This window comes from Mya arenaria, chromosome 8 (assembly GCF_026914265.1).
Source record: "Mya arenaria isolate MELC-2E11 chromosome 8, ASM2691426v1".
NCBI lineage: Eukaryota > Metazoa > Mollusca > Bivalvia > Myida > Myidae > Mya > Mya arenaria.
Genome location: NC_069129.1, coordinates 1,435,001 through 1,451,880, shown reverse-complemented (window position 1 = coordinate 1,451,880; position 16,880 = coordinate 1,435,001). Strand labels below are relative to the sequence as shown.

At 35.8% G+C, this 16,880-nt stretch overlaps 2 protein-coding genes across 2 annotated transcripts in view; both read left to right on the top strand.

Annotated features, from left to right (window-relative positions):
• The first annotated feature begins 723 nt into the window (after positions 1–723).
• On the top strand, positions 724–11,337 carry LOC128242980 (nose resistant to fluoxetine protein 6-like). Its single transcript, XM_052960438.1, has 15 exons — positions 724–1,175; positions 1,888–2,066; positions 2,620–2,704; positions 3,439–3,532; positions 3,813–4,105; positions 4,273–4,446; positions 4,671–4,767; positions 5,655–5,753; positions 5,954–6,122; positions 6,685–6,764; positions 8,811–8,933; positions 9,366–9,489; positions 9,664–9,850; positions 10,236–10,378; positions 10,807–11,337. Exons 1-15 carry the CDS (start codon positions 848–850, stop codon positions 10,924–10,926), a joined length of 2,295 nt encoding a protein of 764 aa, XP_052816398.1. The 5' UTR covers positions 724–847; the 3' UTR covers positions 10,927–11,337.
• A 3,961-nt stretch (positions 11,338–15,298) lies between these two features.
• Positions 15,299–16,880, top strand: part of LOC128242979 (nose resistant to fluoxetine protein 6-like) — a 10,517-nt gene continuing 8,935 nt past the window's right edge. Inside the window, exons 1-2 of the mRNA XM_052960437.1 lie at positions 15,299–15,822; positions 16,507–16,685. Coding sequence (XP_052816397.1) covers positions 15,492–15,822; positions 16,507–16,685 — 510 coding nt within the window. The 5' untranslated portion in view covers positions 15,299–15,491. The remainder of the gene's footprint in view (positions 15,823–16,506; positions 16,686–16,880) is intronic.

The following is a 16,880-nucleotide window of genomic DNA, read 5'->3' as shown; positions in this document are numbered from 1 at the left end:
GGGCCACGGCAAACTTCAACAAGATAATTCACTGAGATAAATCGGTTCGAAGTGTTATGTGGCTGCTTTTGTTTTTCTAAGACCAGTTGTTGACCTTAAGCATTCAAGTACACGGTCATGTAGAGTAGCATTTGTGTAAGTATAAAGAAAATTTATTGTCGAGACATCACGCACGCTCGTGCCTTCATCCTCAGTGATCAACTGAAGACATATAGTTAGTGACTTGTGTCCCATCTAAAACATTATATCTTTATTTATTAAAGTGTGTATAATAAATGCTCATGTGTATAAAGAAACAAACTTAAAAACGCCAAATTCATCATTAACAAACAGAACATGACTAAATGTATATTTCCCCTCATAAGGTCGATTTATAAAATATGGCCATGCCAATCTAAATGAACTGGAATATTGCGAAATGGGTTCAGTGTCATGGTTATCTATATAAATGAAATGTGATCTTGATGAGAAAGATTTTCTAACATATAATGACTCAGTCATGACATTACATGATTAGTGAGTGCGATGACTTATTACGATCACAAAACTATTTCGTGTTACATTTGATAGCCAAATAAGGCGAACGGAGTTAACATCTAATTGACAATCGTGGGTAGCACTTAAACTGTTATCAGCAAAATTCGTAGTACCCCTGTATTGACAAAAACCTAAACAAACATTTATGTCATCTAGATACCGAACTTTTGGATTTCGTAAATCAAATCGTGTTTTACCTAGTCGCATCAGTTTGTGCATTTTGAGACATTGACGCCGTCTTAAACAATATAAAACATACATTTATAGTTGGTGTAAGGCTTTGTAAAAGTAGTGAAGTTATAATCTAATTATGTTTTCACAGGTTGTTACGCTTATTGTTTTAATTACTTTACCTTACTCAGATGGTTTATCAAGCTTGGATGGCAATAATAACATGCTCGCTAGCGCCGCACAGGCGCTGCTTCCAGCGCTTGGAAATACGTTAGGCATTGACAACTTGGATTCTGTTGTCGATTTCTTTAACCAAAACGGATCGTTGTCTGCAAACGGCCTAAATCTTTTAACCCCGTTGGCCGGGCAATTGGCTCTTCAATCATGGGGTCTGTCCCGTGCGTGTAGCCAGGACCTGATGTTGCTTGTGGAGGACCTCAGGAGCGCGGAACCATGGGCCCTTCAAGGTATGTAATTTCTTCTGTTTCCAACAATGACTGGCCTTCAAACTGACCATACACATATGTAAATTGAAAATGTATTGATAAACGGTATTTTAATGTTAATGTTATACTTTTATAATATTTTAACATTGTGTTGTCGTGACTTTTTAATATTTTAACCATTGCCATAGCATGTAATTATTTACCGGTTGAAATGCTTTTGGTCAATGAAGTCAAAATTTGTTGCCCCTGATCGTGGATAAAGTAAATTATTAATATAGCGTATATAAAATAAAAGCATGTTTTAGTATAGCCTGGTGATATATTCCATGAAACAGAAATGTATAATTATCACCGATGGCTTATCGGTCTCGGATATTTATAGTGGTCATTCATCGACCTCTGGTAAAACCTTTTGACAATTGATCGACGAACTTTACATGTCGGTTTGTATAACTGGATATATATAAAGATGTAGTTTCTTTTTATAGACAAGTCAGTCATAAAGATCTTTTTTATATTAATACATACTTATGTAATTATGCAATAAACGAAAAACTCTATCAAACTCAGTCAATCAAACACCACAACGCTACGAGCAGTTTTGCTCGGCTAATTGTAATTCATGAAATTTTGCATAACTCGGACAATAAGGTAGAAAATGTTTTTATTTTACCAAAACGTAATATATTAATGAATTAGGTACTTTAATTACACATCTCAATATTTTTTAAAGTACTTGATGCATTCGGGAAGCCAGACAGCGGAATCATGAAGGGTCGGATTTGGTTTCCTGGTGGCTTCGACGAATGTCTGGATTTACACGCTGACGCCTATAACAACGCTACAGACAACATGCAAACGCTTAATGGAAAATACTGCAGACTAGAAATCGATGCTGGTCTTCCGCAGACAGTATGTTGTATTGTATTTGGATAAGAACTCTCTGAACATGATGTCCTATTACGTTATGTCGCCATTGCTTTAACATTTTGTTTTCATTGCAACTAATATTCAAGTAAATTATTTCAAAATTTGATCATAAGCTATTAGCTCATAAAAATCATATTCGCCAATAAAGATCATATCTACAAAATATCATCGATATCTACATTTTCTTCACATAAATGTTGAATCCTTGCATCCTATTATCCTACGACCAATGTTAGTCAAAGCCATTCATCTTATTTATTACAAATACATAAAGGCCTAGGGCCTATGAGCATACATCAATGACATACATTAGCTCAGTGTTATACATATATGATATATGATGATATAAATCATAAATGCCTAGATAATGCATGGAGACCAAATACCAAACATTGTATAATTGCCGTGAGAAGATCGTGGCTGCACGTCTGACACACACTAAAATGGTACTCACGCACGCACGCACTCAAGCACGCACGCACCCACTCAAGCACGTACACAAACGTTTATACAAACAAAATGAGTTCACTTACAGAGTGCGTTGAAGCCTAGAATACGGATCGGAGTGTGCATGCCTTCCAACTGTGTGGCAAAGGACCTCAATCTGCTCATGGAAAACAGTAAGTATATGTTGGTGAATATGTAACGTGCGGGTTTGTCCGGAAATTACAAGTATGTACGTCAATAATTAATGAATTTTTGAAACTTTGAAGGTATACTGGTCGACATTACGGGTTAATGGTAAATCGATGTCATGATTGCAGGTGTATATAAAAACAGCTAAAACCAATGCTCACTTTTTTAAATGCATCGCATTATTAGAAATTCCTTACATGTCCGTCTTATAACATACATATTGACATAGAACTAGACAGGGACTTTTATTTCAATGTCACAAGGGTAACACAACTAATTACTGATATAAAAAAGCTTTTAGGTACAAGTTAACAGTCCAGTGATAATAACAATGTATAGATAGTCAAATTCACTATACATATACAGATAAAATTCTTTATAAAGTCTTCATTCATTTGTTATTTCACGATTTTCATATATTTTAAATAGAAAAAAACACCTGTTGTATCTGTCCTTCCCCAAATATTAGATACAAATTCGCATTTTCAAGTTCATATCGTAACAAATCACATACAACCACTCAAGAATATTTTAGAGTATACAGCGGAATGGTTGATGCTTCTAAAATGTTTCAAATATACCAAAACATTTATGTTTTCTCTGAATAAAGAACAAAAGTAACATTATAAAGACACACCCCTAGTACCTTATGCACTCAATGCTTATAAAGATCATTGTATATTATTCCAATGGACGAATATTGGTTGTTTGTTTTCAGTTCAGATGTTGTTGTTCAATGACACAATTCGTTACGACGTCACCCCATTGTGTAGCGAGAATAAGCCGCTCGCGAGTGACGCAATCGCTGTCATGTACGTCGATTTTGAACAATAACTTAACGTCGTGAGTCTGACGTAATACAGTTCAACATTGTAATAAACATAATAAATACTTAATCAGATTGATCAAACGTAATTGGATTAAACTTATTATGTTATGTGTGAATGTCCCTTTAGAAGTTTTAGATGTCCAATATGTATTTATTATATAAATATATTTATATGATATTTATATATTTGACGATTATTCTAATTATTCTTGTTTGATATACCATCTATACAATTACTGCATGTACTGTACATTTGTTTTCAGAATTATCCTATCCGTGCTTGTTGCCTTTATTCTGTTCGGTACATTGTATGACATCATAGCGGTTCAAATGAAAGGTAATGAACAACTCATAGAAAACAAACAGAATGAGCATGAAGGATGTAATGGCGCAGTAAATGGAGTGGGAATCAAAGGTTATGCCAACGGTGCTTACCAGCCAACAACGGAGGGCTCGGAGCACGACAAAAAGAACTCTGTAATCGAGGTAGAAGCTGGGCAATCAAAACCTGTAATGGAGATCACAGAAGTAGCCACAGAAAAGAAGCCTAAATTGGGTAATACTTTAGCAACGATATCATTATTAGTGTAAAACTCTTATCTCATCTTTACATTGAACATTATGTTTTGATATAGCTGTTGTTGTTTTAATTTATTTGTTTTATTGTCCTTGTTTTGTGTGCTAACTGTTTCTCATTGTATTATTATTACTTCAATGTCATAGAAAGCAGAATATTGGAGAAGATATGTCTCGCATTTTCGGCGTACAGTAACGGAGTGAAGATATTAAGCACAGTGCAAGGAGCGGGTTCCCTAGGGGCACTTAACGGTATCCGGTTCCTCAGTATGGCTTGGGTCATATTGGGACACACCTACTTCTTTGCGTCCGGGGTTGACGGTAAGACTCCGTAGTAACATATCGCGATGAAGGAAACCACTCTATTTGTCAATACCCAGTTTGGAATGTATATATTCATAATAAAAATAAACATCTTCCTTTTTACTTCAAAGACAAATGATCCAAATTTTAATCAAAAACGTTTTTTTCTTAAGTTAAAGGAAATGTATGGTAAGATACACAGTAGTGTAGCATTTGTTTTAATTTGTTGTAAATTTATTCAGCAAACCTTGGTATGTATTTTTACGACGAGCTGCAAAACCCCTCATTCAGTGCTGTGGTATACGCATCTGTATCCGTTGATTCCTTTTTCACTCTCAGGTAAATATTAACATTTAGCATTGCTTATATTCTGTTCAAACACAGATGTTTACACACTTGTAAGGTTTCAAACTATAACTATACTGGAACAAAATACGCCATGATTTCTGTCGGTTAGATGAGTGATTGTGTTAAATAAAGCAACAGTTTCCAAAACAAGCATATTTTAATAACGTGTACAGAATGAATTTCTTTCCGAGTTTAAATTTCGGCAATGTTATTGACTGAAATTGTCACCGTCGGAGGTCATCCATTCAGCAAATAGCTTGAATAATGCGATCGCCAATCGTAATTGTAAATCCATTAAAATCAATATGAAACCCCAATCATAAAATTGTTTCAACTGTGTTATTGAACTGGCTCATTTGTATTGCTTGTTTGTTTACGAGTTAAAATATATGTCAATTGAAACTAGACATTTCACATGAGTGATAATATCATGCATAGTATGTGTACCTCGAGGCAGAGTGGTACCCCTCGAGGCAGAGTGATATCTCTAAAACTGTGAATAGTGTGCTCTACAATCCCTAATAGAGTCAAAATTGAAAGAAACTTATTCAAGAGTACGTTACTCTTTGCCAATGTTTTAATAGATTAGGCATTACTTATAAAACTTTGTTAATAGTTTGCTTAACACACTGCCATATCGCCGAATTAGTACATAATATATTACGTAACATTAGGAGTAGATGGCCTATATATAGGATAAAGAATAATATTCCAAGCATAACTTTCTAGACGGTGATATGTACCATTATCAAAGAAGTACAAAGATCAAAGCCTAACCATAGAAAACACACAGAACAACAAACCACATAATAGATATCAACCAATCGTCCTGCCATCGAAATGTACATATAGCTGAATAAAAGACATAATTGTTGCAGTGGTGTCTTGGTGGCCTACTTGACCTTGCGAGAATTAAAGAAAGTGGACGGGGTTAAAGGACTCAATTGGTTCATGTTCTACTTTCATAGATTCTGGAGGTATTTGAGTGGTTAATATATTGAAAATATTACACGCTAAATATAGTTAAAACATTTTGTATATTTTGTATATACAATTGTAATTAAACGCCCTGTGCCATTAAACGGAGTTTATGTTCAGACTTTCGACTACTGGACTTGTTTCTGTAGTTTTCCATATAAATATTAATGGAAAAATATATCAGGTCGTTTCTCTGCAGGCTGACCCCGCCCTACATGCTCGTCATTATGGTCGGCACTGTCCTTTTGCCTTACATCGTATCTGGTCCATTCTGGAACGGAGGCGAGTTTCCCAATATGGGCGGTTGCCGGAAGTATTGGTGGACCAACCTGATATACGTCAACAACTACGTCATCGATGATGAGACGGTATTTCATCGTTGAAATTTCATAATCATTTTAGTATGATTGTTTGTTGCCTTCGAATTGATGGTTGATCGGTGAGTCTATAGTGTATATTTTTGGCTTCTTTGAAGCATTAAACGCAATTGATTAAAACGATCGTATAACAATTATGACGTAACAAAACAACTGAAGCAATACTTACCTGTAAATGGAAAAGGATTGATGATTTATTGGTGTTATTTGTTACCAATTTCGTAAAGCCACATTAGAACCTGTTCTGCGTGTTTGGATTCCCGAGTTTGTTTAAAACTGAAGTGGTCTGTTTACTTTAAACGTTCAAATGCGGTAAGCCAACTATTTAAGGATAACTTTAATATTTTGTTCATGTAATATGCGTGTGTTACCTTAGTAAGTGTGATAACATGAATTTAGGATCTTAACTTAAGAGGTGTTTACCATCCATAAACAAGTAACTTGTATTACCATGTTAATAGAGTACTGGAACACATAATAAATGACGACTATGATTACAAATATTAATGATTGAATAGCAAGAAAGTATGTTCACATTATTAATATATTTCAGTGTATGGGATGGTCGTGGTACCTGGCAAATGACATGCAGTTTTACATCATCAGTCCTCTGATACTCCTGCCATTGTTCTAGTAAACACACTCATACACGCTGTATTCAGTTTTATTTTTAAAGCTTTCGATAACAAAAGTTTTACATATCAAGTGTAGTGTTAGAATGTATTTTATTCAAGTCTTTGGTCAAAGCATAACTTTTAAATTCATGTATAGTGAATGCGGCTTGTACGTTAAGGAACCCATTATGGCTGGTGATATTCAGGCAGTGACACCTAGACTCTGTAAGGATAGTATTATCGGATAGTGACATCTAACCTCTGTCAGGATGGTATTTAAGGTGGTCACGCCCAATCTCTGTCATGATCATATTATCAGGTGATCCTAGTCAGGATAACATTTTAAGGTGGTGACATCCAGCCTCTGTCAGAATAATATCATCAGGATGTCACACCTAACCTCTGTCAGGATAAGATTATCCGGAGATTACATCTAGTCACTGACAGGATAGTATTATCAGGTGGTAACATCGAGCTTCAGTCAGAATAAGATTATCCGATGGTCACACCCAGCCTCGGTCAGGAGAACATTTTAAGATGGTAACACCCAGCTTCTATCGGGACAGTATTATCAGGTGGTGACACCCAGCTTTTGTCAAGATAATCTTATCAGGTGGTGACAACTAGCCTCTGTTTGGAAAGTATTATCAATTAATGGCATCCAACCACCGTCAGTATGTTATCAATGGACGGTGGCATCCAATGTGTGTCAGTATAGAATGATGGGAATGCGAATTCCAGCTTCTTTCCTTATAGTTTTATCGGCCGTCAATATATTATTATCAGTTTTCAACGTCCGGCCTATTTCACTATTGTATTATCGGTTGTGGTCCCATTCGCCCTTCGTCAGCATAGTAGTAGTATTGGTTGGTCACATCTAGTTTCAGGTAGAATAATAGTATTGACAATGACATTTGGCAGTGGTCAGTATAGTATAACCGGTTTGCGACATCCGACCCCTTTTAGTTGGTGACATCTAGCCTCTATTAGTTTAGCATTCTCGGTTAGTGACATCCTGCTTCTGTCACTATACTTATATATTGATCGGTGTCATCCATCCACTGTTATTAAAGCGTCTTCGGTTATTGACAGCCTCCCTCTTTCCATATAGTAATATTCATCAGTGTCGTCAAGCATTTGCCCAAATAGCATTATCGGTGACATCAGGATTCTTTTATACAGTATAATCGGTTGATGACATACATCATCCGCTGGAAAAGTATTATTGGTTGGTGTTATCAGACTTATTTCATCAATGTGTTATAAGCTGGCGAGGTCCGGCCTCTGTCACCTTTGTGTTATCGGTTTTTGTCATTCAGCCGCTGCCAGCATTGAAGTATTAGTTAATTACATCCTGTCTCAGATAGAATAATAGTACCGATCGGTGACATTCTACCGCTGTCCGTATAGCATTAGCGGTTTGTGACATCCGGTCTCTGTTGGTTGTTGACATCTAGCCTCTATTAGTGTAGCATTCTCGGTTATTCACATCCTGCCTCAGTATAGTAATAATGGCTGATGACCTCAAGCTTATGTCAGTAAAGTATTATCGGTTGGTGACATCAGGCTTCTGTGAGTCACGTTCTATCGGTTGGTGATACCACGTTTCTGTCAGTAACGTTTTATCGCTAAGGGAAATCCTGCCTCTGTGAGTAAAGTATCACCTGCTGGTGACATCCAACCTCTGTCAGTATAGCATTATCGGTTGTTGATGTCCTGCCTCTGTCAGTATAGTATGATCGATTATTGAAATATGGCCTATGTCAGTATAGTTTTAGCGGCTGGTGGCATCCAGCTCTGTCTGTCTTATATCATATCAGTAATTATCAAGGCGCATTTCGCTTTTAATTTAACCTTCTCTCAATACGACTGTTAACATATAAACTATAGTTTTATTGCAATGTTAAAATATTTGTAAAGAAACTTTTGTAACATTAATCTTATAATGTCTGTTGCAACTGTGTCGTGGCATGATATTTGCTGTGCAGTAGTATGTTGGTTCTGGTCATAAAGAAGAAGCATGCGCATTTGTTATTGTTAAGTAATTTATAACGGCATTTTACAGTAACGTGTTTGCTGGTGCGGCTTGCGGTGTAGTGTTCATTGCAGCTTCAACCGCCGCAATATGGGTGGTAGACGTCAATCATGAGTACTCCGCACAGGCCGCCCTGCCTTTTGCTCCGCCCCCGTAAGTGAAAACTCAATTTGCATAAGTCGCTTGATATCAAGTTATTTCGGACTGTGTTGACAAAAAGGAGTTGAATTATCAATTATGTGATCTACGATAACAGACACCAGAGTGTCCTACACATTAGGACGAATAAAGAACCGGTTGCAATTACCCAGATCTTACTTCATTTTATTTATTTTGTTAGCCGATTCAAGCATTATTAATGCCACTGACAACTTTCAAGTAAATCGAAACTATTCTTTTCATACAACATAGTTTATGATTCCGAACGGTCTCACTTAAAACTGTTTAACTATAAAAGAATAGTTAACAATTTATATATTTGGTGGTCATATGCTTACGTGTATAAAGGCAAAGCAGTAGACGCTTTAAGAAGACTGGCTTGCCTTGTCATTTTCGTTGATTTATAAATAAGTATTTCCGTTATAGGAAAGATGCCAACTTTACGAAAAATCTGTATGTCCCGAGTTACACACGCATTGGCCCTTACGTCCTGGGTCTATTTGCTGGGTATCTTCTCTACAAAACAAGCTGCAAACTACGCATTCCCAAGGTTTTTTATTGTTCAATTTCTTATCAAAATTGCTAAATTTATGTTGTCATGATAGAAAAACATATGTACTATGGTTTCTTAATAGCTAAAAATGCAAACCAAACTATTTTAGAAACGTTCTCACAAGTAATATGTGACTCTGATCTTGCCTCATTGAACTTTTGTTAATCATAGGCTATAAACATACTGGGCTGGTTCCTGAGTTTCTCTTTAATCTGCACGGTTATCTACTCGCCATACACAGACGGTCAAAGTCACATGCTAAGTATTAAGGAGTCTGCAGCGTATTTCAGCTTTCATAGAACTGGCTGGGGTCTTGCCATGTCCTGGATCATTGTGTCCTGCTGTACTGGGCACGGAGGTATACCTGCCATTTGCAATTCATATTGCATTGTCTCACCAATACATGACAAGAAATCAATGTATTCGTTTATTCGTCAATGGCAGTAAAGACGTATATGTATTCATGAATGGTTGTATGAAAATGTTGCCTTCATTTAACGACAAACAAACATTTGAGGACTTCTCCAGAGAAAAAGTATTCGTAATTTTCGAATGTTTGACTAGGTGTTATTTAAGAGTCAAGCTCGGCCAATGTATAGTTGTTGCTTTAATGTCGATTATCCGCATCCTCGTTGTTATAAAATATCATATTTAGCAATCACATATGAGACGATAGATTTAATGTCGAAGATAAAATGTGTATGGCAATGTTATCCTTCTTTGTCTATTTTGTATTTTTTCAGGTTGGATAAATGAGTTGTTGTCGTGGAGTGGGTTCATTCCCCTGAGTCGTCTGACTTACTGTGCCTATCTTATACATCCCCTCATAATGACGACTTTCTACATGTGCAGGAGAGAGCTGACCTACTTCACACAATTTGAACTGGTACGTTGATGTATTCGATACATAAATATGTATTTGTCATCTATACAGATATGTTTGATGTCTGGTGATCTGGCTTGTATCATTTGATAGAGATGTATGTGCAAGAAAAAATGTACAAAATAAACAGAAAATATAAAATACAAAAAAAAAAATTATGACTTTAAAATTGAACATTATAGTCACATTGTGTCATATATCAGCTGAACTAAAGCATATTCGAATTATATTATGTTTATGCAAGACGCAGTTTTGGTCAATTATCTAGTATTATCCAATATCCTGTACATAAATGTCTAAATTCATATATGCTCACATCATGTATACACATAACGAATGTTCAATGATCCGATCTTTTATGGAAATGCAATAGATATGTTTTAAGCGATTTCGCTTCAAAATACTTCTAAACGAATTGTTCTATATTCCAGATCTACCTATTTCTCGGCCATATGACTATGACGTATGGTCTCAGTTTCATCGTGTCACTCGTGTTCGAAGCGCCAATGATGGGATTGGAAAAGGCCGTATTCAGAAAGGGCGGGAAATAGGAAGAATAATGTTACACAAGGACAATGCCACAATCCTACATCCAAAAACATATAATAGAATGAAAAATTATGTGTGTATACAAATTAAACTCAAAATTGATTTTGTATGCATAAAGTTTGACCCATACTCTCACCGATGCTGGAAACCGTAGATCTTCTACCCGCAGCCATTAATATAATTGTGACCAGTTTACTTGACAACTCTGTGAATTAGGTGGTACGAAAAATGACTGTTTCCATCCGTATAACGGTTTCAAAATATCATACATATCTCTTTGAGAAGAGGTGCAGTGAATAGGAACAATAACGTTGTATTCGATATTATTTCATACTTATTTTTGTAAAGAGCATAACGACAAAGGTATTTGATATATTGATTTCAAACTTGTTGAGGTATTGAGTAAAAGTATTGTTTAGAGTTTTTTGCCTGTTGTTGTTCCTTGTAACAGTTATTTGTCCTGACCTTAACTCTAGACTTGTTTTAGGTAAGGTCTAATACACAGATAGATCTTATAAGGGAGGACAGACATATTTTACTAGTCGGCGGTACAAAAAAGACGTTTGATGGAAATTGATACGTATTGAATGTGTTCCTAAATGAAGAGAGATCAATGAAAAAGGTATGTATCTGCAGCTGCATCACGCTCGAAACAACAAGCAGTGACAAGTGACTGCTAAGCCGAAGACAGTTTCAGAAAATCGGAAATATACCATATTAATGCAGATATTGTTGACATTTCCATGATGAAAGATAATGACCCTACCAATTTTAAGATAATGCATGCTGACATCTCTATTATAACAGCAGTCGTTTGTAGATTTCAACGTATTTTCAATAGATTGCTGCTGTTCCTACCTTCTCAGGAAACTTTAGATGGCATATTTAAAAGAAGCCTACTAAGCTCGAGTCAGCCTTATTCAATTAGCGTTTGCCACATCTTTCGTCTTAGCTGTGGCTCCGGGCTCACCAACGGAAGTGCTTAGAGGCAAGACTTATAGTTAGCAGCAACCTTTAAAAAACAAACTAAACCAAAAGCGCTGTTTACAACAAGAAAAACAATATAATTGTCAGATAATCACTAAATCCTACGTCATAGCCATTGCAAAAAAACATATCCTCAAAAGGAATATTAAACTTGATAAGAGGCCGAACAATACAAATAATATTTAGACTACAGATCAACGTACAGACCAAGTCTGAGGCTACCACAGAATTGAACACTGAATTTGGCGGAATGAACGCGCACGCACTATCATCGGTCATCGACAATAATCGCCGCATCTGTCTTATAACAAGCAGTTCGACACACACAGACATCTTCCTAATTCATTAGAAACATTGAATGTAGTATTGCAGAGTAAGACATGTGTTACCATTTCGAAAACGCATCCATTTAAAGCTATCAGCTATATTTCACGGTAAAAACGGCTCTTCGGCCAAACTTTATATTTATTATGATGATGACAAAACGAAGCGTTTAGGCTTCTTACGTCACTTAGTGCAAATAGGCTTAGAATACAGAACGTAAACATGAAAACTACAATCACCAAACACGTCGGGAACACAATAGACACCCAGCAAATTTCGATTCGACGGCTACGACTAAAGAAAACATGTTCCCGAGGAAGACAAGAGGTATAGTGATACACAGAGAAACAGTATGAAAAACTACAATGAGGAGTACAAAGTATTTGATGAATAGGATCCTACAAGAGATTAGTACGTTTTCATTCTTCATCATCACATTCACCACAAAATGAAGCCGTTGAAACTTATTGTATACATATGGCTCAGAATATACTTGTGTGGAATGTACCGGGCATCTTGTCCTCGGTCTTTACGCTCTCTACTTTCTTTGAAGATGTAATTATTAACATTGAAATAATAAGTGAATACATGTTATTACCGCATAATATTTAAGTTTTAGATAGCATACATACTATTTACGTTATAGACGAAACATTACAATTACTTTGGTATTCTTCAATGTGAATTGTATTGTGGAATATTTCCGGCATAACATTTCCGGATAACGTTCGCGAATTGTTATGTAAATGACTGAACAACTTTCGCGATAATTATCAAATTATCTAGTTAATACACGCGAAACGTTTTCGATAAGATAAAAAGCATAAGACTTAAAACAGAACTGCCACATGTAACCTTATTATGCAGTACAATACTAACAGATTACCAGTTAGTATAAAATAATTTATACAACAGGTTATCTACTGATGATTTGCGAATTTCACTTATTAAGTGGTAACGCGATCTTATCTAGTTAACCAGTTTTTATCTAACTACATAACATGTCAGTGCCTGAATCTGGAAAAAATTGGAAAACGCTGAGACTTGCGGGTTATTTTATAAAGATGACAAAAAACGGAAATTTCATGATATTGTGTCGACGACACGTGAAGCAAGCATAGGACGTTAGATATAGATAGATTCAACACAGGAAATTGTGAGAGCGTGTTTGTATCCACTATCTTTGAAAGATTTCATTGAAGTGTTCATAAATAGAATGTTGATCGACATATGTATATTGGCACTGAATATATTTCTTGCCGCCTCGTGTTACACCATTTCAAGGTCAGCGATTTCAATATGGCCAGATGCAAATGACATGAATTATTTCTAGTGTACAGCTTAACATGACACCCTTAAATGAACACATGTGATAATACACTCCCAGGCCTTTTGGTTGACAGAATAAGCGCGCATGTCATGAGCACATGCTCGAAAGCGTAACTACCAAATGTTTGTGTGCTGCTACTTCGTTGAACTGAATGTGGTTCAGCCAATACTTGATCTAATCATTGCCAGTAAAATCGTCAACAGAAATATATAAAGCCGTGTCATCTGCAGAGTGTCTTATAGGCGACTTCCATATAATTTAAAAACATAAATTGAAATAAATTGATCATTTTCATATTTTTGGAGTATTCAATACAAAATGCCATATTGCTTCGTACAAAGGAATAGCATTAACACCACCACATGCGAGGCCTCGACCTTATCCGATTTAATATTAATGTTATTCCTTACACCTAGTACCAAAAGTATAAACAATGACTGGTACTTTTATAGTCTAGTCATAGATTCCATTTAAACAGAGAAGAGCTTTAAAGCTGCACACTCACAGATTAAACGTGTTGACATCTTCTTGATTTTTTGTCATGGAACGAGCCAATTTTTGCGAAAATCCATTGAAACCAGTTATATAAGACAGCTGACAAAAATTAGATCGCAGAGTTTTATATTAAAGTTCAAAAAATATGTTTTATATATTTTTCTTAAACCGTTAGCAACGTTTAAGCCATAAAAACATTAATTTTCGAACCGAAATATTCAAATTAGCGCTCTGATCTTTTGTCATCCATATTTTATCATTGGTTTACAGATATTAACGCAACAATATGCTCTTTCCAAGACCAAAAAAATAAAAAAAATGTAAAAATGGTAAATCTGTGAGAGTGCAGCTTTAAGCAGAGACTTAAGAGGTGAATGCAAAACTGAACAAGATAATTCACTGAGTTATATTGGTATGAATTGTTATGCCGCTGCCTTTGTATCTCTGAGACCAGTTATTGACCTTAAGCATTGAAGTAGACGGTCAGGTAAGATTTCTGATCTTCTTTTTTCAGATCTGTTTTTAAGTCACGGAAGCAGATTAGGGATGGTTGTGCTGGTAAAAAATAGTAATTATCGAGACATCTCTCACTCTATCGCATATATCAAATATGATTAACTAAAAACATTATTCGCATCATAAGCGGATTTAGTGGAGCATGCTGCCCCTCTATAACTTCAAACATTATACTTCAATTAATTCAAGTGTGTATACTTAAGCTAAATGTCAAAAAAGGACACGAGTTATGCTTTGATATAAACTTTTGGCTACCGAGCTTGTTTCTGTAGTTTTTTATATAAAAATTTATAAACAAACGCACTTACAATCGCCAAAACAGAGTTTACAAAAGAAAAACGCTTACAACCTTAAAATCCCCATGACTTAAAGGCATCTTCTTGCAATGCATGAATTATTTCATCTTTAATCTAAAGGGCGGATAATAATATATAACCAGGCCAGACTTATTGAACTGGCAAATGAACCGGATAACAAAATGGGTCTAATAACCCGGTAATCTGCGTGAAATTGGGTGAGCTCTTTACGGGAGAAATTCGCTTATATCGAGTGATGTAATCATATTATTGCATAGTTTGTCAGAAGTCTGTACGTGCGATGACTCATTTAGACCGTAAACCTACTTCTTGTTCAGGTCAACGCGCACTTTTCTGAATATCGGGTAGAATTTCAACTGTTATCAGCATAGTTGGTAGTGAACGTCTTCTGATAAAACCTAAACAAACATTAAGTCATCATGATAGCTTCATCTAGATTCCGAACTTTTGGATTTCGTAATTCACATCGTATTTTATCAAGTAGAACCTCAAAGTTGATTACTAACGCCGATTTTGTCTCGGATGTTTTTCAAATTTTAAATTCATAGTTCTTGTGAGGCTTAACACACTGTAGTGGAATCACACACACACATTAATCATGATTTTACGGTTTGTTATTTTAATTGTTTTAAGTACTGTACCACAGCGCACTGATGGTGAATCGACCATCAACGGTAATACTGGCATGCTCGCTGACGCCGTACAGTCGCTGCTTCCAGCGCTTGGCAATACGTTAGGCATTGATAACTTGGATTTGATTGTCGATTTTTTTACCCAAAACGGATCGTTGTCAACGGACGGCGTTGATCTTTTAACCCCGTTGACTGGGCAATTTGCTCTTCAATCATGGGGTCTGACCCATGAGTGTAGCCAGGACCTGATGTTGCTTGTTGAGGACCTCAGGAGCGCGGAACCATGGACCCTACAAGGTTTGCAAACATTTATCTGACCAACAGTGACTTACCATTATGCCATAGGTGTCAGTTCCCTTGTGGCATTGTATTTAATTATAAATATAAATAAGTTGGCGCTTATGGTGGACTAAGTAAATTAGTACTAATAGCCTATTATTAAATGAACACATGTGATTCCGGCGAATAATTTAGACATTTGACTGACAAGCCGTGCAATATGTCTTGTATTACTAATGCTTACTTGGATATATTTACCAGCGATAACTTACTTGTTTTTCAATAAACTAGCTCTCTCAAACTAGGTCAAATAGTCCGATTAATCTGGTCGTCCATAACCAAAGCATTATGACGATGCTACTTCACCTTATATACAATAAGTGTAGCTATTACTGATTCGTTTTATTAAATGCGAGAGTTCGTTATATTCATTAGTTCTATTGGAATATGACTGACCATATTTTTTTAAATGCTATGAAATTGTATAAATATATACCACTATATTCTGTTTAATCAAACTCCACAAGACAATCAGGTTTTCTGTTTAGTCCAACTCAAATATACTTACTTTCGTAATTCTGGTTGTTTTCATGAATCTTTGCAAAACTTATTCAGACATTCTGTCAAAAAATGGTACAACTTTACCACAAATAAAGAGAATGAATAAATACGTGTTTAAAAAACTCTAAATTTATGTTTAAGTACTTGACGCATTCGGAAAGCCAGACAGCGGGATCATGACGGGTCGTATTTGGTTCCCTGGCGGCTTCGATGAATGTCTGGATTTACACGCAGATGTCTATAACAACGCTACAGACACCATGCAAGCGCTTCATGGAAAATATTGCAGACTGGAAATCGATACTGGTGTTCCGCAGAGAGTAGGTTATATATTAGTAGTATAAAAATTTACATACTATTTTGTCTTATATCGTTATTTCGACATTAATGATCATATTTCCCCAAACATTACCAATATCAACAAATTATTTTATGAATTCAAAAAAACTATGATCAGTCTTAGTCAAAGACATTCCTGACTTGTTTTGTCAAATAGTTCCATGGTTTGTTACAAA

Excerpts from the sequence above, each read along its gene's own strand:
- LOC128242980 (XM_052960438.1), top strand. The coding sequence starts at position 848 with ATGTTTTCACAGGTTGTTACGCTTATTGTTTTAATTACTTTACCTTAC. Across the intron at positions 4,768-5,654 it reads GATTCCTTTTTCACTCTCAG|TGGTGTCTTGGTGGCCTACT; the intron begins GTAAATATTAAC and ends TAATTGTTGCAG. Across the intron at positions 6,765-8,810 it reads ATACTCCTGCCATTGTTCTA|TAACGTGTTTGCTGGTGCGG; the intron begins GTAAACACACTC and ends GGCATTTTACAG.